The 21,892-nt window shown below is 42.8% G+C and overlaps 1 protein-coding gene and 1 long non-coding RNA gene across 3 annotated transcripts in view; one reads left to right on the forward strand and one right to left on the reverse strand.

The window, feature by feature from the left end:
* The window catches only part of cd99l2 (CD99 molecule-like 2), a 29,494-nt gene extending 7,683 nt beyond the window's left edge, over positions 1-21,811 (forward strand). The window contains exons 2-9 of one of the 2 annotated variants that reach the window (XM_085154011.1): positions 6,116-6,169; positions 7,090-7,146; positions 7,256-7,381; positions 10,674-10,754; positions 11,442-11,522; positions 11,671-11,790; positions 14,269-14,334; positions 15,119-21,811. In XM_085154011.1, coding sequence (XP_085010137.1) covers positions 6,116-6,169; positions 7,090-7,146; positions 7,256-7,381; positions 10,674-10,754; positions 11,442-11,522; positions 11,671-11,790; positions 14,269-14,334; positions 15,119-15,180 — 647 coding nt within the window. In that variant the 3' untranslated portion in view covers positions 15,181-21,811. The remainder of the gene's footprint in view (positions 1-6,115; positions 6,170-7,089; positions 7,147-7,255; positions 7,382-10,673; positions 10,755-11,441; positions 11,523-11,670; positions 11,791-14,268; positions 14,335-15,118) is intronic. The other variant, XM_085154012.1, reaches the window with a different exon arrangement.
* LOC146523677 (uncharacterized) lies at positions 5,799-9,116 on the reverse strand. Its single transcript, XR_014873105.1, has 2 exons — positions 8,373-9,116; positions 5,799-5,938 (listed from the first exon to the last, which is right to left on the reverse strand). It is a non-coding gene; the product is annotated as an uncharacterized LOC146523677 (long non-coding RNA).
* Positions 21,812-21,892: the final 81 nt, after the last annotated feature.

Here is a 21,892-nt window from a genome sequence, read left to right on the forward strand (position 1 = left end):
TCTCTCTCTCTGAGCGAGTCTCTCTCTCTCTCTGAGCGAGTCTCTCTCTCTGAGCGAGTCTCTCTCTCTCTCTCTCTGAGCGAGTCTCTCTCTCTCTCTCTTTATGAGTGAGTCTCTCTCTCTCTCTCTATGAGTGAGTCTCTCTCTCTCTCTCTCTCTATGAGTGAGTCTCTCTCTCTCTCTCTCTCTATGAGTGAGTCAGTCTCTCTCTCTCTCTCTCTATGAGTGAGTCTCTCTCTCTCTCTCTCCCTATGAGTGAGTCTCTCTCTCTCTCTCTCTCTCTCTCTCTCTCTCTGAGTGAGTGTCTCTCTCTCTCTCTCTCTCTCTCTCTCTCTCTCTCTCCGAGTGAGTGTCTCTCTCTCTCTCTCTCTCTCTCTCCGAGTGAGTCTCTCTCTCTCTCTCTCTCTCTCTCTCTCTCTCTCTCTCTCTCTCTCTCTCTCTCCGAGTGAGTCTCTCTCTCTCTCTCTCTCTCTCCCTCTCTCTCTCTCCGAGTGAGTCTCTCTCTCTCTCTCTCTCTCTCTCTCTCTCCGAGTGAGTCTCTCTCTCTCTCTCTCTCTCTCTCCCTCTCTCTCTCTCCGAGTGAGTCTCTCTCTCTCTCTCTCTCTCTCTCTCTCTGAGTGAGTCTCTCTCTCTCTCTCTCTCTCCGAGTGAGTCTCTCTCTCTCTCTCTCTCTCTCTCTCTCTCTCTCTCTCCGAGTGAGTCTCTCTCTCTCTCTCTCTCTCTCTCTCTCTCTCTCTGAGTGAGTCTCTCTCTCTCTCTGAGTGAGTCTCTCTCTCTCTCTCTCCGAGTGAGTCTCTCTCTCTCTCTCTCCGAGTGAGTCTCTCTCTCTCTCTCTCCGAGTGAGTCTCTCTCTCTCTCTCTCCGAGTGAGTCTCTCTCTCTCTCTCTCTCTCCGAGTGAGTCTCTCTCTCTCCGAGTGAGTCTCTCTCTCTCCGAGTGAGTCTCTCTCTCTCTCTCTCTCTCCGAGTGAGTCTCTCTCTCTCTCTCTCCGAGTGAGTCTCTCTCTCTCTCTCTCTCTCTCTCTCTCTCTCTCTCTCTCTGAGTGAGTCTCTCTCTCTCTCTCTCTCTGAGTGAGTCTCTCTCTCTCTCTCTCTCCGAGTGAGTCTCTCTCTCTCTCTCTCTCCGAGTGAGTCTCTCTCTCTCTCTCTCCGAGTGAGTCTCTCTCTCTCTCTCTCTGAGTGAGTCTCTCTCTCTCTCTGAGTGAGTCTCTCTCTCTGAGTGAGTGTGTGTGTCTCTCTCTCTCTCTCTCTCCGAGTGAGTCTCTCTCTCTCTCTCTCTCTCTCTCCGAGTGAGTCTCTCTCTCTCTCTCTCTCTCTCTCCGAGTGAGTCTCTCTCTCTCTCTCTCTCTCCGAGTGAGTGAGTCTCTCTCTCTCTCTCTCTCCGAGTGAGTCTCTCTCTCTCTCTCTCTCTCCGAGTGAGTCTCTCTCTCTCCGAGTGAGTCTCTCTCTCTCTCTCTCTCTCCGAGTGAGTCTCTCTCTCTCTCTCTCCGAGTGAGTCTCTCTCTCTCTCTCTCTCTCCGAGTGAGTCTCTCTCTCTCTCTCTCTCTCTCTCTCTCTCTCTCTCTCTCTCTCTCCGAGTGAGTCTCTCTCTCTCTCTCTCTCTCTCTCTCTCTCTCTCTCTCTCCGAGTGAGTCTCTCTCTCTCTCTCTCTCTCTCTGAGTGAGTGAGTCTCTCTCTCTCTCTCTCTCTCCCCGAGTGAGTGAGTCTCTCTCTCTCTCTCCGAGTGAGTGAGTCTCTCTCTCTCTCTCCGAGTGAGTGAGTCTCTCTCTCTCTCTCCGAGTGAGTGAGTCTCTCTCTCTCTCTGAGTGAGTCTCTCTCTCTGAGTGAGTGTGTGTGTCTCTCTCTCTCTCTCTCTCCGAGTGAGTCTCTCTCTCTCTCTCTCTCTCTCTCCGAGTGAGTCTCTCTCTCTCTCTCTCTCTCTCCGAGTGAGTCTCTCTCTCTCTCTCTCTCCGAGTGAGTGAGTCTCTCTCTCTCTCTCTCTCCGAGTGAGTGAGTCTCTCTCTCTCTCTCTCTCCGAGTGAGTGAGTCTCTCTCTCTCTCTCTCTCCGAGTGAGTGAGTCTCTCTCTCTCTCTCTCTCTCTCTCTCTCTCTCTCTCCGAGTGAGTGAGTCTCTCTCTCTCTCTCTCTCTCTCCGAGTGAGTGAGTCTCTCTCTCTCTCTCCGAGTGAGTGAGTCTCTCTCTCTCTCTCTCTCTCCGAGTGAGTCTCTCTCTCTCTCTCTCTCTCCGAGTGAGTCTCTCTCTCTCTCTCTCTCTCTCTCCGAGTGAGTGAGTCTCTCTCTCTCTCTCTCTCTCTCTCTCTGAGTGAGTCTCTCTCTCTCTCTCTCTGAGTGAGTGTGTGTCTCTCTCTCTCTCTCTCTGAGTGTCTCTCTCTCTCTGAGTGAGTCTCTCTCTCTCTCTCTCTGAGTGAGTCTCTCTCTCTCTCTCTCTCTGACTGAGTGTCTCTCTCTCTCTGAGTGGTTTTCTGTTTTTGAGTCTGAGTTTTTCACTCTACTCTCAGTGTAATAGTTTTTCCACACACGGTTGTTGTTTGTTTGTTTGTTTGTTTGTTGCCGGCTGCTTTGGCTCTGTGCCTGTTGAGGGGCTGCAGAGGCTGACACGCTGTCATGGCGACTGAGCCGTTCGCTGTAGCAGAGGTGGTGGGTTATGACAGCCTGAAATCTGCCTCTCATATGTTGTGCTTGTTCTTTCTTCATAAGGTAACTAAAGTTGATGATTTGGTGGAGGGAGGTGTCATTTTCACCCCCGTTCTCCTGTCGGTTAGCCCTGTTAAAGAGGTTACCATCTCAAATGCACCTCCTTCTATTAAAAATAAACTTTAGTCGAGGAGCTGTCACGGTATGGCCAGTTTGGCCCATAAAGAGGGTCTCTGTGCAAGTCTGTGCTGCTTGCTGTGGCAGGTTTTTATGATCCTCAAAGACACCGCCGGTTAGCTAATGAGCACAGATCTTCTGTGGATGTGGGCTTCTTCACATGCTTCTGCCTGTAATCCCAGACACACTTGATGATGCTGACATCAGGGGCCAACACCTCAGTAGGGCTGCTCGATCATGGCAAAAATGATAATCACGATTATTTTCACTGAAATTGAGATCTCGATTATTTGACGATATTTATTTAACATGTATTAAATAATGACTTTAAAGATTGTCAAAAAATATATAAAATAGTGCAAATACTGATAACAGTGCAAATGTTCGCAATATAAAAAGTAAATGAAAAATATAAACATCTATGTTTAGTGAACTTTGCAGTGTTGCTCTGTGGTGCAGCTACGACACTGTAACAAAGTTTACACACTGTGTCTACTTGATCCACGTCTGACTCTGAACCCATAATGTTTCCACACCACTGAAGTTTTTTTTTACTTCTTTTCAACCAACAGCATCACTCTCCTCTCCAAATAACTTCTGCTTAGCTTTCCGAGCTTCCCTCGGCTCCTCTTAATCAGCGGTCCCCAACCCCCGGGCCTCGGACCGGTATCGGTCCGTGAGTCGTTTGGTACCGGGCCGCGAGAGTTGAGGCTCAGGTGTGAAATGTATAGTTTTCAGGGTTTTTATCGGTTTTCAGCGTTATTTTGTTATCGTTTTTATCGTTTACTCGGTTTTCCTGGGTCTTTTCACGTGTGTTATGAATAAATCTTCTTTTTTTCGGTACCGGTACTAGTTTTATTTTGTTGTATTTATCCGCGACACCTTAAAGGCCGGTCCATGAAAATATTGTCGGGCATAAACCGGTCCGTGGCGCAAAAAAGGTTGGAGACCGCTGCTCTTAATTGTTGTGACACGTGTTCGAAATGCAGAGAGGTGAGCAGAGTGAAGCTGACCCCCCCACCCACTTGAAACGTAAAGGCAAATAGGCGGAGCGGTTAGTGCTACGTTTGTGCAGATTTGTGCAGGTGAAATGAGCGTTTGTGCTGCTACAGTTTCCGAGATATTAAACATTATTTTATAGGTCATTCAAAGGTCACCATCCCCACAGACTGCTCCAAAACAAACCAAAATGGTCTACTTCTTTAGTGCTACGTTTGTGCTGATTTGTGCAGGTGAAATTAGCGTTTGTGCTGCTATGATGGCAGTATGCTGTGGAAGCAGGACTTGGCCTACCTGAGTCTACCTGCCTCAGGCCACTCTCCAGTCCATCTCTGTGTCCATCAGAATTCAAAACAGAAGACAGCACCACAGGAAATGAGCTCTGTGCAGGGACACTCACAGCTACAACATTGGAGATATCGTGTGGATTGATACTGACCTTGCAAACCAAACAGAATTTCCCTCCAACCTGGTTCTCCAAGGAAAGTCGTTCACTTTGAGGGCATTAATTGCTTTCCATGGAAAGATGACCACTGACGGTTTGGGGCATTACACTGCATACTGCAGGAGAGCTCCATGTGTGTGGGAGTGCTATGATGACCTGGGAAATGGAGTGACAGGAGCATCTGAAAAGAAAAAAATACAACCCTGTGCTGTGTTATACACAGTATAATGAGTGCTGCCTGCATTTTTCTGTTTTATTTGGTTCATTACAGTTACATGTGTTCAATATGGCTACTGTGTGTTATCAGTAAGTTCAGTTTTGCACATAAAGTTAAAGTTTTAAATCTTTTAACACTCTTTTCTTTGTCAGTCTGATGCATATTTGCTTTTACACACCCAGTCACCTTCACCCGTAGCCTTGAAAGTAACCGTTCCATTTTTCTATCAATAATTTTTCTGTATTTGTTTTGTGTTGACCTGGTGGCTTAAGTCAGGGGTCAGCATCCTTTTCAGTTCAAAGGGCCCCTTTTTCCCCTGCTGCTACAAAACTGTACAAAACTGTCTAGAGCCTAAAAAAAGAAAGAGCCGATAAATATCTAGAAAATGACTTGTTGTATCGTGTAAGCTATGGAAATGTAAATAAAAATGTTTATTTTTAGATTTGATAAGAAAATGAATCATCAAAGCTTTATAACGGAAAAACGTATTTGTTAAAATGAAGCCAGCTACGTGAGTCTTTTCCATAATAATTGAAAATTAGGAAAGATGGGCAACCAACTTGAAAATTACAGTAAACAGATTTGAAGCTAAGAAACATTAAATCACTTTTAAAAGCCTCGTGCATTCTGTGAATAGTCAATGCAGATATTTCATAAAAGAAACAAACAGAACCCTTTCTTGTTGTCTTTATAATAAAAAAATTACTTACTTGGTCTTATAAGAGCCACAGTGGAGCGGCCGGAGAGCCACATGTGGCTTTAGAGCCGCAGGTTGAAGATCCCTCGCCTCGGTGCTGTGGAATATTCAGTTTTCTACACGTAGGTAACAACCATTTTTTCTGAGACAGCTACATTAATAATAATGAACATATATAATTCAAAACAACAAAAAAAAGAGGCCAACTGGGTATGTAAAAAATATAATAATTTAGGTATACGTGAATCACTTCACATGAAACTCAGTTTCGCCACAGAAAAACTTTAGCCTACCTTGTGTACGTTTCTGCACTGGTAACAAAAGAAATATCGACCTTTCCGCTGAATAAATTGTGTTACTAAAGTGTAAACTAATAAAAGTTAATATGCAGCAAGTCTAGAAAAAGTGGACAGTCTTCTATGAAAGAAAAGAAGTAGACCATTTTGGTTTGTTTTGGAGCAGTGTGTGGGGATGGTGACCTTTGAATGACCTATAAAATAAAGTTTAATATCTCAAAAACTGTAGCAGCACAAACATTCATTTTACCTGCACAAATCTGCACAAACGTAGCACTAACCGCTCCGCCTATTTGCCTTTACGTTTCAAGTGGCTGGGGGTCAGCTTCACTCTGCTAGAGAGGTGCGCTCGATTTGCCACACGGAGCAGCGCGAGAGTAAAGCACGAGGGAGGGGCTAATAATCGGCTCAGTCATTTTTAATGATCGTTGAAAGCCCAGATCGTAATCGTGATTAAAATTCGATTAATTGAGCAGCTCTACACCTCAGTACTTCTTGTTCTTTACGCTGAACTTTGGCTGTTTGGCGTCCTGCTGCAGAATTCCTTGTTCTTGCACCAAGAGAAATTCCTTGTTTATGTACAAACTTAGTAACAACGTGATTGTGTTTTCCTAAATGCACTGATGCATTCCTCTCTCTCACCTGCCCTGCAGTTCTGCCTCAGGACCTCGACCTGGCGGATGCTCTGGATTTTGAAGACAAACCACGTAAGCACAGTGAAACACCACTCAGCTGTTTCTGGTTTAAAACTCTCACCATAACCTAACGAGGTGCACGTTTGACACAAGTCCGGGCGACCAGCTGTTCTTCTGTGTGTGGGCGTTTCCCTCGTCCATCATGGCCCCAGTTTAAAGGCATCAGTGGATGCAAGACCTGAACCAACAGCTACTGTGATGGAGAAACTGAGCACACAAGGATACAGAGTCCATCACACAACATAATAAAAGCACATTTCCATTTCTGGTTATTGTATGAACTTAGCTTAGTTAGTTTCATTGGAATGAAATGTGCTGTATTTGTCATAAGATTTGTGTCAAACCTGCAGTTTGTTTTTTTAGTTATATAGATGCAAATTAGAGGCTTCCTCTCAGTCTTAGTGATATTACTGTATATATGATCCACAAGCATAAAGTAAGATATGTGTGCAACCTTTAAGAGCTCCAATCCAAACACAAACCGATGCCAACACACCTGAAGGGGAATCTGAATAAAAACAGATCATGTGATCCCAAGAGAAAAGTAAAAGTCAAATGTAATGGTGGCATTTTTACACACAGGAAGTTTTCTGAAAGAGGAAATGATACGACCTGTGACGCTGAACTTTAAACTTGTGCATATGGTCCCATCCACCTACAGCCTAGTAACCTGGACTGGCTCCATACTGGGCAGAGTCTGTGTCAGTCCTGTACTGCTGGATGAAATCCAGCTTCAGACTATTTCAGCTCCGTCACTTAGAGATGTTTACGTTTTTCACAAATGAAAACTGTAAGATTTTACTAATTTGTTCGTGATTTGAAACACGCAGCCAGTCAGACTGGTATCTATTGTGACTGTGATTATCTGCTATCATCTCATGAGTGATGGCAGTAAACATATTGACCATTATATGTTATTCTGACTTGTATAGCAGTGACACCAGCACCTACAAAAAAGCAAGCAGCACCATCAGGAGGAGCAGGCGGAGGTGAGAACTTTACACAGAGTCATTTTAGGTCTGAATAAATGTGGGACAAGAAAATCTGTGCGCTACAACAAATCTGATTGTAACTCTGTTGTTGTTTTTTTCTCTTCAGACTTTAATCTGGAGGATATCTTTAACGATGTCACCACCACCACCACCAAAGCCCCACCCAAGGTTTTCCCCAGGGTCCCTGCAGCCACCAAGGCCCCAGCGAAGCCCAAACCCAAACCCAAGCCAGGTGAAAGAAAGCAGCCCAACTCCCCTCCTGAGGCCTGTGGGTTAGCTGCAGAGCGAACGGGCTTTGTTACCTGAAATCTCAAGAGTTCAACTTTTACATCTCTGAATAAATCGGTGAACAGCAGCCACGCCCACTTCTGATTAATCCGAGCTTTTAAACCGTTCGGCACGTCGAGGTTTTGGTGTAGAGAAAACATGAGAATTTTCTCACGCTCAAATATTGACTTATTTTGAATTTGCAACACATATTAGGAGGTAAAAGAAGAATATTTTTATCTAGATTGTCTCGGCACACGTATCCAGCAGCTGAGGCTGTTACTTCTTTGAAAACATCCTAGACTGACCATGAAACCTGGTTTCCTTAGTTAGGAGCGCCTGGTGGAGTCTGTACTGACTGTCAGCTTCCTCTTGGTAGTAGCTGGTTGTAACATGCAGACTGATATTTTTTACTGCAGTTAGTGTGTTCATTTAGTTTTTAGTTTCTATTAGTTCATTGCTGCTGTAGGCATTATAATGGGGAGGGTGCCAGGAGCAGCATTTAGGAAATAAAAGTATTAATTCTAGAAAACATAACAGTGTCTGATGGCAGAGTGAAGAGCTCAATGCAGCTCTGAGGCTCCCCTCACTGCGCTTTACATTTGTTAGGTAATAAATATATAATCTTAAATGCTTATATGCTGATTATTATTGGTTTATATAAGAGAAGCCCAGACTTCAGTGTAAAACTAGGTTACAGGCTGACCAGAAACTGCATGTTTTTTGTAGAATATGAGGAACCGACGGAGTGAGACTAAGTTTAGACAGGTTGCCCTGGCAACAGACCTTAGAAAGGGGAAGTTATTGCAAGCTGCACAGGAAGTTTTAGTGCACAGGCATATTAATAAATCAGACACAGAAAAGAGGAACTGAATAGAAGAAGTTTTATGTGTAATGAAACTGTGTGACGTAGAGAGGTACATAAATAACCTGGCTTCCTGTTTTCTGCTTGAGACTGGCTGATGTGAGCAGGCGTTTCTGCGTGTGCTCAGTCTCCATATCCCGGGATATGTAAATAAAGATCATTTTTCAAAGTAAAAGACCACTTTTGAGCCGTGTCTTTTTGGCCCTAAGAATACTAAAGAACTGGAATTAACACTTGATGCCGTGAAACGGATTCTTGTGCGGCTGATTGGACTAATTTGGACCTTAAGGTACGATCTGATATGAGGTGGACAACAGACTGGTCTAAAAGAGTATAGGTAAGCACAAGCCTGTTGAAAATTGTGCAGATTGGATGAATTCTAAATTAGTTGTCCACTGAATTGATGATTGTTACCGTTAAAGTGGCTCAGTAGTGGAAATTAAACTACATTTTAAAATCTGTTAAGTAGATTTCAGGTGACGTGTCCATGATAATTTTGGGTAATTTGGGATAAATAAAAGTAAAGTTTGGGGATATTTGATGAAAGCTCATTGTTGTTAATACTGGGGTGGATTTTTAATTGTTGTGACGTATGTTTGAAGTTGGTGTGTTATGTGTGTGTTACGTCAGCCAAAGAGATATGAGGTTAGGATATTTGGTTAAGGGATATATTCCTGTATTGATTAGCAGAGTTGGACTCGGGCACCAGATAATTCAGCCGTGGAATCCCCACAGTGGTGCTTTTAAACGTATTTAAATAAATTTTAGGACGGAAGTTGGACTTCTAGGGGTGCAAAATGTTCTGAGTGTGATGGCTCCATCTTGTGGCGGACACGCTGCAGTTTCCTGCGACGACAGGCTCATCCGGATGATACCTGCGACAGATAGGGACAGTCGTTAATAATCAGTGGTTAACCTCTTTTCTTGCACCGTTTGACCGACAGGGTTGGACCCGGGTGGTCCCGTTTGAACGTGATTGACAGGTAAAGCTTAAGTAAAGCTTAGTGGCGCAGACGGGATTCGAAAGCGCCCACGAGTGGGGTTTCCAGTCAACTCACGGGACCACTTTTAAATTAACATAGGGCCTAGAAATTTGACCGCTATCGGTGAAGGCGTTCCCGAAGCGGGTTGATTGACCAGCAAGGTTGGACCTGGGCTTAGAGGCTTTTAAATTAATCAAGGGAAAAGTTAGGTGTTTGGAAACTGTGATATGGTGAATAATATTGGTTTTGAAGAGGTGATATGGTAATGGGAATAATTTATCTTGGCAGTCAGTATCTTTTGAATCATCAGAGCCTTTTTAAACCGGCTGTCTCCACCAGATTCACAAAAATGACTCGTGTTTCTCTGCGACACTGGTGACCTGTCCGGGGTTACAACAGCTCCCCCCGAAGCAGCGGGCAAAGAATCCAGGCTGCCTGTCTAAGAGAAGCTCTCAGTTTAATGCTGAATATTTCACTTATTATTTGTTTTATTTAACCATTAAAAACCTCTTTTTCAAAGGAGACCTGACCAAGAAGCAGAAAGTGTCTCACAGTTAAAGAAATTCCTCAAACACAGGCAGCAACAACACACATGCAAAAATAAAATAAAGATAAAATAAAGATAAAATTCAATAAAATGCAAATAGAAATTTCAAAGTTCAGTTAAAATGACAATCACTGAATTGACACAGTTGCATGTTATGGACTTGGCCTCAAGGATTCGTAGTTTAGATTTCAAAGCACTTAATGAACTGAAGTCGTTCTGCAGCTCGTTCCAAGCCGACGGGGCTAAATGGACCAAAGCTCTTTTGGGAAGGTTAATTTTGGGCAAATGGAACAGAAAGCAACAAGTAACCTTGCAGACGAAGAGAATAATGACCAGCATGTTTCACTACAACCAGACAACAGATGCAGGAATCCAACTATTGCCTTAAAACTGTATAAATGAGAGTTCCTGCGACTGGCCAAAGCAGCCCATCCTACCTCGGACTATAACTCACAGTGGTGAGTGTGAGGTTTGCAGTGATTGATGAACCTCAGAGAAGCACGATACACAGCATGAAGCATTCACATATAGAATATCTCCATAATTGCCTTTTACCTGCTGCAACAGGTAAAAATGTTGCAGCACTTTCCCGTTCAGCATCGTACTCGTGCTCAGCTGTTGATGCACCGTGATGGTGAATGGGCTGGCTCTTATACTGCTCTACTTGAGCATTCAGATCGCTTTGTGCAGTGCAGTAAACAGGCCAACGACACACAGTAACCAAAGCATAAGGGAAATGTAGTCACTTGGTTTAATTAGAGTGTAATTAGTTGTTTTTTCTTTCTTTTAACAGTATTGTTTATTTGATCCCTGCTTCCTTTTTTTGCTCTAACACAGACATTTCATCTTTTTACCCCTGCAGCCAGTGATGACTTTAACCTGGCTGATGCCTTAGACCCCAGCAATGACATTAATGGCAAGGATAAGAACGTGGGGAAGGGAGGTGGGTGATGGTGTCCTGCATAAGATCAACATGACTCTTAAATCATCTGCCATCTCACTTCTCTTTTTCTTTCTGCCATCTCATTTCTTAATCTTTACTGCTTAGCTGTGTCTCCATTGCATCGGTTCCAAACGTAGACAAAGAGGGGCAACTTTGAATTTATTGCATGTAATGATTTAATGCTAATCAGCCTCTTGTTTGGTGTTTTTGTCACCGGATTGAAAACTCTTACAAGCTGCAGGATTTAGTTACACCCTGCCTAATGTCCCAGCTGCATAATGACACTGGATCATTGGTCAAATGAAATGATTTTGTTTTTGAATGAGAGAACAGAGGAAACGGGTCGAAAGTGCATTTCAAGAATTTGTTAGTGTCTGTAAAGTTTCTATAGAAACTTTCAAAGCCATCATTAAAACCCGACGATCTCATCACTCTGTTTGTGATTCATTCAGTTCTTATGTGTTTGAACTGAATTAATGGACTCCTCCAAGCCACTGACAGCCACTCTCTGACACAGAGCGCTCGTTGTTGTCCTCCCCTGCTCCCACGTCTCCTCCTCCCACTGACACACTGCTCTCTGCTTCAGTGTTTAAATGCTGAACACCAAAATAGTTTGACAGATCAAATGCACTCGTGTTTCATGCTTCAGTTCACATCCAGCTGCGTCTTCACTGTGTTTCCTTCCAGGTTCGTTCTCCGACGACGATTTGTTCAATTTGAGCACAGATAACACCTACAAGCCTGACAACAGCAACGGCAAAAGCCAAGGTTAGACTGCATGGTACATATTTAACATTTCATTACACCAAAGATGTGAACACTCTTTCCACACGAAGGAATGTGGTGGCAGGTTTCTGCTGTGCTCCTATAACTGAGCTGTGTGTGTGTGTGTGTGTGTGTGTGTGTGTGTTTCCAGAGAACACAGCAGAAGTGGGCACCATCGCAGGGTTAGCAAGTGTAGTTGCCATGGCGCTGGTGGGTGCAGTCAGCAGCTACATTTCCTACCAGAAGAAGAAGCTGTGCTTCAGTATTCAGCGTAAGCTACACTGCACAGGTGGTTCAGAGGGGGCGGGCCCTCACTGCTATAAAATGAAAAGCGAGCTGCTGTTAGCTTCAAGTATTTGATCCTTGTTGAATTTGTGGGTTTGCTAACTTATACAGAATTAAACAGTTTGTAATTCTTATGGTAGATTTATTTAAATGTGCTTTTTCTGGATTATTGCAGGACTTAAGAGATACAAGCAGCCACTCCTTGTGTCTCTAACTATGAATATATTTTATTATCATTACATCTGGATTAATATACTCACTATTTTTAATTCACTGATGACTTGGTTGGAAATGTTAAAAATTCCCATTTAAACTTCATAGAGCTGTTGTTACTTTTACAATATTTCAAGAGTTTTCAGCAAAAACAGGACATACGATGGAGTCATCATTTCCATTTCCTTTGAAAAATTAATAATTGATCATCAAAACAGTCACTGTTCATTTATTTATTTTTCTTGATAGAATAATCGATTATTCAGCTCCATCACACCAAGTATGAAATGCAAATGCTAATGTTGAAGCTCCACTGATGATGCTTTTCTACCACATGTTGTGAACGCACTCAGAGTTGACTGAATTAACTCCAGGAGATAACACATCATCTCTAACAGATCACCTCTAACAGATCACCTCTAACAGATCAACTCTAACAGATCCCCTCTAACAGATCAACTCTAACAGATCAACTCTAACAGATCAACTCTAACAGATCCCCTTTAACAGATCAACTCTAACAGATCAACTCTAACAGATCAACTCTAACAGATCAACTCTAACAGATCCCCTCTAACAGATCAACTCTAACAGATCAACTCTAACAGATCAACTCTAACAGATCAACTCTAACAGATCCCCTCTAACAGATCAACTCTAACAGGTCACCTCTAACAGATCAACTCTAACAGATCAACTCTAACAGATCCCCTCTAACAGATCATCTCTAACAGATCAACTCTAACAGATCCCCTCTAACAGATCATCTCTAACAGATCACCTCTAACAGATCACCTCTAACAGATCATCTCTAACAGATCAACTCTAACAGATCATCTCTAACAGATCCCCTCTAACAGATCATCTCTAACAGATCATCTTTAACAGATCAACTCTAACAGATCACCTCTAACAGATCATCTCTAACAGATCAACTCTAACAGATCAACTCTAACAGATCCCCTCTAACAGATCATCTCTAACAGATCAACTCTAACAGATCACCTCTAACAGATCATCTCTAACAGATCACCTCTAACAGATCCCCTCTAACAGATCAACTCTAACAGATCAACTCTAACAGATCATCTCTAACAGATCCCCTCTAACAGATCCCCTCTAACAGATCCCCTCTAACAGATCATCTCTAACAGATCATCTTTAACAGATCAACTCTAACAGATCACCTCTAACAGATCCCCTCTAACAGATCATCTCTAACAGATCATCTTTAACAGATCACCTCTAACAGATCATCTCTAACAGATCACCTCTAACAGATCACCTCTAACAGATCACCTCTATCACATCACCTCTAACAGATCCCCTCTAACAGATCAACTCTAACAGATCATCTCTAACAGATCCCCTCTAACAGATCATCTTTAACAGATCACCTCTAACAGATCATCTCTAACAGATCAACTCTAACAGATCAACTCTAACAGATCCCCTCTAACAGATAATCTCTAACAGATCCCCTCTAACAGATCACCTCTAACAGATCATCTCTAACAGATCCCCTCTAACAGATCCCCTCTAACAGATCAACTCTAACAGATCAACTCTAACAGATCACCTCTAACAGATCATCTCTAACAGATCCCCTCTAACAGATCCCCTCTAACAGATCATCTCTAACAGATCACCTCTAACAGATCACCTCTAACAGATCCCCTCTAACAGATCATCTCTAACAGATCACCTCTAACAGATCACCTCTAACAGATCAACTCTAACAGATCAACTCTAACAGATCATCCTCCTTGTAGTTACATTTCTAGTCTAATTGGCTGGTCATGAATAGAGGTGGCATCAGTACAGACTTTCTGTACTTAAGTAAAAGTACAAATACTGGTGTTAAAAAATACTATTTCTTTAGCTCTGTGTCATCTCTTCCTGTGAAATCCAGCAACACACTGTGTGACAAACAGTTTGTGTGTTTGCTGATGTTTGTTGAGCTGATCGAAACCTTGTAGAAACATTTTTCCCTTAATGCTCGTTGCGCTGGCTACATGCTGACTAAACAGACGGACACTTCAGCCCCCGAGTATAAACGCTGTAGATGATACAGCTGATGCTTTGATAACAAGCCTGTTTAGAAACTGTAAAGATTAGAAAGGACAGATATTTGTTTAAAAATGTAGGAAGTAAAAATCAAAAAGTGGTCAGAAAGATACAAATACCTGAAAATTGTACTGAAGTACAGTAATGAAGTATTTATAGTGAACTGTTTGTTATGTGTTGGCAGAGAGCCTGAACACTGACATGCTTAAAGCCGAGAACCCTGAAGCGGTGGTGGCCACAGAACCACAAGGTACCCCCCCCCCCCCCCCCCCCCCCCCCCCCCCCCCCCGTCTTTTATATAAATGCATATAAATGTACAGTGGTCCCTCGCTATAACGCGGTTCACCTTTCACAGCTTCACTGTTTCACTGTTTTGTTTTGTTCTTTGTGGCAATTTTGTCAATCAATTGTTAATCAATCTCGTGCCGCGTCACCTGTCCAATACAGAACTTTGAGCCTGTATGAAAATTCAATTCAATTCAATTCAATTTTATCTATACAGCGCCAAATCACAACAAAAGTCGCCTCAAGGCGCTTCATAGATACAGAGAAAAACCCAACAATCATATGACCCCCTATGAGCAAGCACTTTGGCGACAGTGGGAAGGAAAAACTCCCTTTTAACAGGAAGAAACCTCCGGCAGAACCAGGCTCAGGGAGGGGCGGGGCCATCTGCTGTAATTGGTTGGGGTGAGAGAAGGAAGACAGGATAAAGACATGCTGTGGAAGAGAGACAGAGGTTAATAACAGATATGATTCAATACAGAGAGGTCTGTTAACACATAGTGAGTGAGAAAGGTGACTGGAAAGGAAAAACTCAATGCATCATGGGAATCCCCCGGCAGTCTATGTCTATTGCAGCATAACTAAGGGAGGATTCAGGGTCACCTGGTTAGATTTCACCTATCGTGGGTTATTTTTCGAACGTAACTCCGGCGATAAACGAGGGACCACTGAAGTTGTTTGTTTTCAGAACAAGTTGTCACAGATCTGTTAGAATAATGTCTGACAGGAATGTCGTTGTATCTCTGCAGTGCAGCAGACTCTGCTGGAGCCGCCCAACGCTGAACCTCAGACTGAAGAGAACGCTGTGTAAAAAATCACCGGACTCCCCAACAAACCCTTTACTTAACCCCCCCTATACACACACACACACACACACACACACACACACACACACACACACACACACACACACACACACACACACACTCTCTCTGAACAGGCAGAGGTCACAGGTTGTCTCTGTGCAGCATTATTGCTGCAGAACCTGGATCTGTAATCCTGGTTTGTCAAATCTCATGTTTTTAATTCTCTGTAACGCACGCAGCTCACACCGTGTGGGTTTCAGCCCACTAACCACTCACAATGTTTTTTACTGTTATTTATTTGCCAGCATGTACTCTGTAGTGCTCTGCTGGCACAGATTGAAGAATACCTGAAATGAGAAGCTCGCTCACAGACTCAGTCAGTATCCACTGAGCTGGTTTTGGGCACATTTGAATTTATTGATGATATTTTGGTAAACTGATGAGTCAGTAACCCGCTGCATGTTTTTAAAGCAGCCTAAAAGAGCATTTGAGGAAGCTGAACTCCAAAGTTAACCAGATTGCTGTGAAACTAAACCAGTGACTTTTATATTGTTTATATTTTGTTTTTATTCTTTTTACTGTGAGTTGTATTTAGGGATAACGGATCATGAAATTCAGTGTCCCTCATTGAAACCTAACTAATCATGTCTTGTAAATCAAAGCTATTGTTTTTGTTGATGCACAAATCTGAAATATTTATTTGGTCTCTGCTCTCCACACGCCTGTGGAGGACATTCAGCTCGTGGCGCTATTACTACTCTAACCATGTTACTATTAACACAGCTTTGGCTTTAATCTTAACCAAGTACATTAGTGAGTGACTAAGGCATCCAACACCTGTACGTATTAGCGTGTAAATGGCCTTATAGAAAAACTCATTTCTAGTTTCTTTCAACCATTAATGTAAATGATGCTGAAACATCTGAGCGGTTAATAAAACACCTTATGGTCAATGACAAGTTCAAGCCTAGAATGGGAACTCCTCAGATGGGAAACTGCGCCCACTCTGCGCCCACTCTGCGCCCACTCTGCGCCCAGTCTGCGCCCAGTCTGCCATATTGTCTTCTTTAAGGGGGAAAGGGGATTATTGATTGGAGGGTCTTTACCTCACAATATGAAGGACTGGAAGTTGTTTCCCACGTGTAAAGCTTGTGAGAGTAAGAGGACAGAGTATTGTGCCAAATATGAAAAGTCAGATGTGAGTGAGGATGATGAAGTCTGTCCCACATCAGTTTCAGCTTAAAACTGCGTCCCGTGAGCTGCTGCTTCCCTCTGAATCCTAACGGGACTTCCTTCAGTGGAAAAGGACGAAACTCCAGCATTTTGTTGCTGACTGTCACAGAAATGTTAACAAGTCTGACATGAGTAGTTAGTAATACTGGTGACTGAGTTCTTGTGTTGGGTTTGTGGAGCTCTGAGGTGACTTTAAGTTTGTGAATTTTTCTAGAAGAAACAATGTCACGTGAAAACAGGTGAATTCATTGAAAACAACTGTAAAGTAAGTAGTTATATTAGTTAAGATTGTTAACATTTGTCAAACAGTTATCCCATAACAAACATAAATATTTAAACAGGGCTGTTTAGCCATTAGCTTGGAGGCTAATCCATGTCAGGTCCAGCTTCCTTCTTGTGTCTCGTGGTGTAGCTCTCCTCTCGTACTCACAAAGATTCAGTGTAATATTTATTTGCATTTACTTCCACAGCCCAGCTGTATGCTACACGAGGGGTTTGCCTACTTTTCAGATTTTTCAGCTACAGCACGGTGGAACTTTTAGTAGACGTGTAACCTTCATTCATGGTTTCCTAATAAAACACATTAGTTTTTCTGAATTGCTAAAACACATTTCCTAAAACTGCAAAATTCTAGCTACACTCACAAAACCTTCAACCTGTCTTGCAAAACCAAACATTTGATCCAAAACTATTTTAACTTTACTCAAAATCAAGCACTACTGTCAAAAACCACTCAAAACCAGCCAATGTGCAAACACTTAACTTAGCAACAATTACACCCTACAGACAAAAATTCAAATTCTGCCTCAGCATCAAGCTTCTGTGCCACAGGACGTCATCCACATCACATGCTATGGTCTCCCTTGCAATGCAACCAGCAAAGAAACCTTTAGGATGCCAAATCAGCCCTGGCAGGATTCCAGTCCTATCTCACCACATGCTCCATTCATTGCTTGAAGTAGTTTCCTGTGTAAGGGTTTCGGTCGTAGACTTTCCATCTCCATGCTGAGAAAAACTCCTCAGTAGGATGCAAAAAGGGAGAGTATGGAGGAAGAACACATTGATAAAATGCTGCTCATTGTGAAACCAGTTGCATGTTCTTGAATCTCGGTGAAAGCTCCATTGTCCCAAATGATGCTCTGCTTACTCGCGATCTCCCTGCTCAAGCAAAGCGTCCTGTAGATCATCCAGGAATGTTGCTAGAAGTTCGTTGTTGTATGGCCCAACAGTAACATGATGGTGGAGAACCCCATAGCTGCTGATGGCAGCGCAGATAGTTACGTTTCCACCACGCTTACCAGGCAGTTCAATAATGGCACGTTGACCTATGATGCGACCTCTTCTTCTCCTTTTTGTTAGATTGAATCCAGCTTCATCCACAAAGATGCATCCATGAGGCCTGACCACTGAGTCGAGCTCAAAGATTCTCTGTACACAGTGAGAACAAATTATATTTAGATCTGTAAATGACACAGTAGGATGTCTGCATGTGCTGCATCCCAGACAACACATTATGCAGTCTAGTATTGAGTTTACTGTAAAAGTTTACTTACTTGCGCATATTGACATCGTTGCTCTTTCACTCTCTCACAGTTTCGTTCAAATGGTCCCAATAAACTTGTTTCATTCTTATCCTGTTGCGTTGCAGGACACGGTCAGTCGTTGACAGACTCACACGATTTATTCCCTCAAAAAGTGTGTCGTCTTCTATAATCTGCTGCTGTATTTCATGCAGTCGAATTGCTTTATTCTGACGGACCATATCCACAGTAAGTGTCTCCTGGCGTTGTGAGAACATGTTCTTCCACCCTCATGTGGCCGTCTTTCAATTCTAAACAAAATACCATTTGGATACACACACACTCATGTTTTCAGGTTTCACACACAGTAACATGGAGAAATTATTTTTCATTGTCTTCTTACTGAGACAGTAAACTTTTTACCGGTTTGCTTCTCTGAAGGTCCGGATTATAGTAGCCACTGAGGCCCTGCGTAGGTTTGGTTGCACACGTTGCCCTCCCTCATTGCCATGCACCAGAACATGATCTTCTTCTTGGTCTTCGTCCTTGCCCAACACCTCTGACACGGACTCCTCTTCCTCTTCTATTGTATTGCCCCACTGTTGGATCCACTCATACTGTTTAGTAATCGGGTTCACTGATTGGACACGTGTTTTCAGGTTTAAGTGGCACGGTGTAAATGATGACAACAGTGTGTTAGTTGTGTTTAACTTCTGTAGCCTGTGTGCACCACACTGCTAAATGAGTTTTGTGTTTGAGAAAGTGTTTAGAGTTTTGGTAAATGGGAGATTCAGACTTGCAAATGATGTCCTAACCAGATGAACAGTGTTTAAGATTGTGACAACTGTGAGACAGTTTAGTTTTTACTATGGGATTTAGTGTTTTAGCGATTCAGAAAAACTCTGAAACCTATTTCTCTGCAGAGTTACTGAGCAAAGATCATATCAATCTGATGGATGTGGAAATTAAATTCAGCGTCCCTCTTTGAAGAATTATCTGTTGCACATCTAAGCAACCAGTAAAACCAGTAAATGTTTACTTTATATCCGTAACAGAACTTAGACGTGAAGACAAGAAGATTGTGTATAAATAAATAACCTTCAGCATTCGAGCAGACAGAACCCCGAGGCCATAATCAGTCCAGAGGACATCGTCTCTGACAGCATCTGTCTCAGACCTGGCTGATTTGGGGTTTTACTGATATTCCAAATCTCACTGCGTCCTAAACAAACTAGTTTAGCTGTTGATCCAGGAATAACGAAGACAAACCACTAGCCGACTCCCTCATTACTCTATTTAAAAAGACATTTCAGTTTCTGCTGGACTAAAATGGGTGTGATAGGAAAATTAGGGACTGAGTGGAAGGAGCTTGGAGCTGGCACCGCTGCACAGAACCTCGGTTGAGTTGGTCTGTGTTTGAAAAGGTTTAGCCGTGTCGACGATGTTAGCAGCCGTAGTTAGTCGAAGGGTTTAGATAGTGCCCTGAGGAATGCTTTCTGAAACTGAGCAGTTCTGTTTGTACTAGTGTGGTAGCATATATTCCTGCTGCATTTAGACTTTAGACTCGTGTGTGTTTGCACTGTTAGCTTGCTTTTTTTATACTTTGTACTCGACTGGACTTTTCCTAATAACTTAACTTTTGAGGATAGTTGATGCTTCCTGGTGAGTGAAAGTTTTTCCAGCTTTCCATTGAGTCTTGGCTGTTCCAAAACAAGAAAGCTCTCATTAACGTTCCCGCGCTGTGTCTGAAACAGTTTCCTTTATTGTCTGATATATTAACCTTTTTGTAGCACAGACCTGTAATGAGGGGATCTGATTTATTCCACACACAGCATAGATCATGTTTATTCATGTGTGGAACAAAGTGTTGTAATAAGAAAGTCAATTAGTTACATTGTATATATCGTATGATTGTTTTGCTGTCTTCAGTTTGTCACTTTGTTGTTGTTGTTGTTGGGAGGTTAGAAAGTGTGAGCGAAGGATCAAGTACAGAAGATGCACAAGTAACCATACCAGACATGGACGTGCAGTAAGAACCACCACTGTGTGTCCTGTGAGCTGTAACAGAGTGACAGTACAGTCGTCCAGCTGTGCTCGCAGCCTAAAGACAGGAAGTGTCAGGATGCAGCACAGACAGCAGCCCTGGTGTTACCCCGGTAACGAGACAACACATCTATCAGCTGCTTCTCACAGCTTTACTGTGTCCGCTGCGTGTTTCACTTTGAAAACGGTTCGACTGGAATGGCAGGAAGTAAAAATGCTGCAACAGGAAGGTGGGATCAGATTAACAGGTTCATGTCTGGAAAGGGTCTTTTTTTGTATATTTGAGAGTTTCGTGATGATTTACTTCGTGTACATGTCTTTGAGGTGGTCGTTAAAGTAGGATGTATGTGTATAACCAATATTCTGTGGCTAGATAAACCTTTGTGCGTGTGTGAGAGATGAACGGTTAATGCTAAAAAGAGGAAAAATAACCCAGTTTGTGGCCACGGTAGCCATTAGCATCCTTAGCTTTGTCTTATTTTCTGATCCGAGTGATTCCTGCGCTGGGTGGTGTTTTTTTAGGCCGTGTGTTGTGTTTGCAGGTGTGGTCTCTGTGTAGTTGGCGGTGCTGTTTAAGACTCTGCATACCTGTGTGCTGTAATCCAAATGACACTTCTCTTTTAGCCTTATATCCTGCAAAGTCCCACAGGAGCGCACTGCAACATTCATGTAACACAGCACAGCTGCACCCGAGCGACGCCGCAGTCGCCCCCTGCTGGCGACAGGTGGGGGCTGTTTCATCAGGCTCGGGCTGCTGGAAGCTTCACTCAAATCAAACAAAAATAACAAACCTTTCAGTTGGCTGAATGTATTTAAATATTCATGTTTTAATGCGCAAATATTTGGTCTGTAGCAAAAATATGTATTTACCAAAGACAAAGTGCTGATTGAGCCTTTCATGGCCTCTGTGCAGAGTTACTGGATAATCTGTTATTAGAAAATAATAAACTGTTGATTATATGCTTGAATCTGAATGTAACACAGATGTCCTCGCCTAATGTGAAGCATTTGAATTAGTCTGAGTGTGTATGAGAACATGACTGTTTTATATCAATGAAAAGAAAAAGATACGTCTGATGTCTTAAAATAATGTGTGCTAACCTGTGCAATGCTTGCATTCAGCCACAGTGCATTATTATTGGCACTGTTCTGCTTTGGGCTTTAGTGTGGAATTTATGGCACGCTGCCGTTTGGATCTGGGCCCCATGTGGTGACCACCAGTACCAGTAGACCCGCTACAGCCCAGCAGCAAACAGTACAATGTTTGATTAAATGTGACTGTGTAACCAGTAAAACCAGTAGAATGTTTGTCATCGATAAGCAGAAGATGTGGCGATCAGCCCTCGTGGCCTGTTGAACATCAGGGATGTTGGTTGGTAGTAGACGAGTTTCCGCTTCGTCTTTAGGCAGCACCTGTGATGCTGTCACTCAGCCTGCCGTCTGTCCTCGCAGCTGATGATTGTGTCACGCGACGCCAACCAAAATCCTGCAGCCTTACGTTTTTATTCAGGAGAACAAGGCGAGATATCTGGTTTCTGCTACAGAAGCCAGCAAAGCTACAGCTGATCTGCTGCGTGAGGGTTTTTTACCCTGACTGCCACATACAGGACGCACTTCGTCATCTTACCACACTAACACACATACAAACTTTGATGCATGCTTTTCTCTACACACTGTTTTACTTGTGACTTTCGAGTGTTGCGCTGTCTTTTGACAGTTGAATGTTGCACACAGCTTGAAGTGTAATAGTAAACTGCTTTCTCACTTATTCTTCTGTAGCTTTCTTGCAGTTTGTTACAATTATTAACCAATAAAAGCTTTTTCAAAAGAACAAGGAAAAGACTGGACATCTGAATTGTTTCTTTATTTTTAAACGCCATGTCAGAAGTGAGTTTGACTCCTTGAGGATCTTGAGGGTTTC

This window comes from Neolamprologus multifasciatus, chromosome 3 (assembly GCF_963576455.1).
Source record: "Neolamprologus multifasciatus chromosome 3, fNeoMul1.2, whole genome shotgun sequence".
Taxonomy (NCBI): domain Eukaryota; kingdom Metazoa; phylum Chordata; class Actinopteri; order Cichliformes; family Cichlidae; genus Neolamprologus; species Neolamprologus multifasciatus.